This window comes from Calliphora vicina, chromosome 4 (assembly GCF_958450345.1).
Source record: "Calliphora vicina chromosome 4, idCalVici1.1, whole genome shotgun sequence".
Classification (NCBI taxonomy): Eukaryota; Metazoa; Arthropoda; class Insecta; order Diptera; family Calliphoridae; genus Calliphora; species Calliphora vicina.
The window spans coordinates 72,226,915-72,228,480 of NC_088783.1; the positions used below are offsets into that span (position 1 = coordinate 72,226,915).

Genomic DNA, 1,566 nt, shown 5'->3' on the forward strand with positions numbered 1-1,566 from the left:
TACAAAATCTTAAATTAGCCACCAAAGAAAATGTTGTGTCGAAATCATCGATTTTCCCACTAACCCATATTGTAAAATTTACAATTTGAAATACGAAGGCAATGGCCTGCCCTTGTATTTAATCCATTATATCACAAACATATAAATGGTGTAATAGTTTATTATCGATCAACTAAACTGATTGACATAAACAAAATAAAAAATTAAAATTTCAAAATAGAAAAATTAAAAAAAATTGTTCTACGAACTTCCATTTAAAAACAAATTTATTCTTTGTTTCCGAAATGGCTAATGATTCATGGAACAATGGTGAGCTAAAAACCAGCGGTAACTACTTTAATGGTGAGTCAAACATTTGAAATTTTTTTTCTCCACACAATTATCAATTAATTTCTCATTCATACTAATTTTCAGACTCCAATTTACTTGACATGGAAACTCAAAGCAAATGTCTGCTCTTCGATGACCACTGCATACGTAAAAATTTCATACGTAAAGTCTATTTAATTTTAATGAGCCAACTACTGATGACCTTTGCAATTGTAGCAATTTTCCTATTTAATGAAACTCTACGGGCATTTGTTGTACAAAATCCAGTCATCTTTTGGCCTGGCTTTATTGTACTGCTAGTAACCATGTTAATCATGACCTGCTGTGATGAGTTACGTCGTCAAACACCTGTAAATTATATATTTTTGGCTATTTTTACACTGGCTCAATCTTTTCTGCTGGCTATTGTAACATGTCAATTTGCCGCTGTAGAAATACTGTTGGCTGTGGGCACAACGGCTGCCATATGTCTGGCTTTAAGTCTGTATGCTTTTCAAACTAAATACGACTTTACTATGATGGGTGGTGTGCTGTTAATGTCATTGGTGGTATTTTTAATTTTTGGATTATTCACAATATTCTTTCCGATTCGTCCACTACTTTTGCTGCACAGTTCATTGGGTGCTGTGCTCTTTAGTATTTATATGATTTATGACACACAATTGATGATGGGTGGCCGTCACAAGTATAGCTTGAGTCCAGAGGAATATGTATTTGCAGCATTGAACTTGTATCTGGATGTAATTAATATATTTTTGTATATTTTGTCATTGCTAACATCGGGCAGATCTTAATCATTGTTTTATTTCTTCTCTAGTTTTGTTGGCTTTTATATTTTATGTTGTTGAAGATTTTTATTTTGGAATAAAAAAAACATTTAATGAAATTTATTTCACATATTCGAACAATTTTCTAAACAACATAATACAATATTTTTATATCCACCATCAGAAAAGATGGGGAGTCCTCATAAGATTATAAGATGATCTAGTTATGTCCCTCCGTCTGTCTTTCTGTTGAAAACGCAATAGGGCCCAAGCGAAAGGAGCTATCACACTGAAATTTTCCACAAATGTCGAATTTTGTTCCAACAAAGCGTCATATGTGGGAAGTTCTGCTTTACTTCTTTAATTTGAAAAAAAATTGCGGCTGGAGCACTCCGATTGCTCACTAAAGCTTATGGTGAATGTGCTCCATCGGTTTAAATTATGCGGTTCAGAAGTGGTGATTTTGGCA

At 33.2% G+C, this 1,566-nt stretch overlaps 1 protein-coding gene across 1 annotated transcript; it reads left to right on the forward strand.

The window, feature by feature from the left end:
* The first annotated feature begins 210 nt into the window (after positions 1–210).
* On the forward strand, positions 211–1,205 carry LOC135958195 (protein lifeguard 1-like). Its single transcript, XM_065509077.1, has 2 exons — positions 211–342; positions 415–1,205. Exons 1-2 carry the CDS (start codon positions 285–287, stop codon positions 1,122–1,124), a joined length of 768 nt encoding a protein of 255 aa, XP_065365149.1. The 5' UTR covers positions 211–284; the 3' UTR covers positions 1,125–1,205.
* The last annotated feature ends 361 nt before the right edge of the window (positions 1,206–1,566 follow it).

Bases quoted from the DNA above. Each gene is read 5' to 3' on its own strand.
- LOC135958195 (XM_065509077.1), top strand. From the start codon at position 285: ATGGCTAATGATTCATGGAACAATGGTGAGCTAAAAACCAGCGGTAAC. The intron at 343-414 runs GTGAGTCAAACA...ACTAATTTTCAG, and splicing joins CAGCGGTAACTACTTTAATG to ACTCCAATTTACTTGACATG.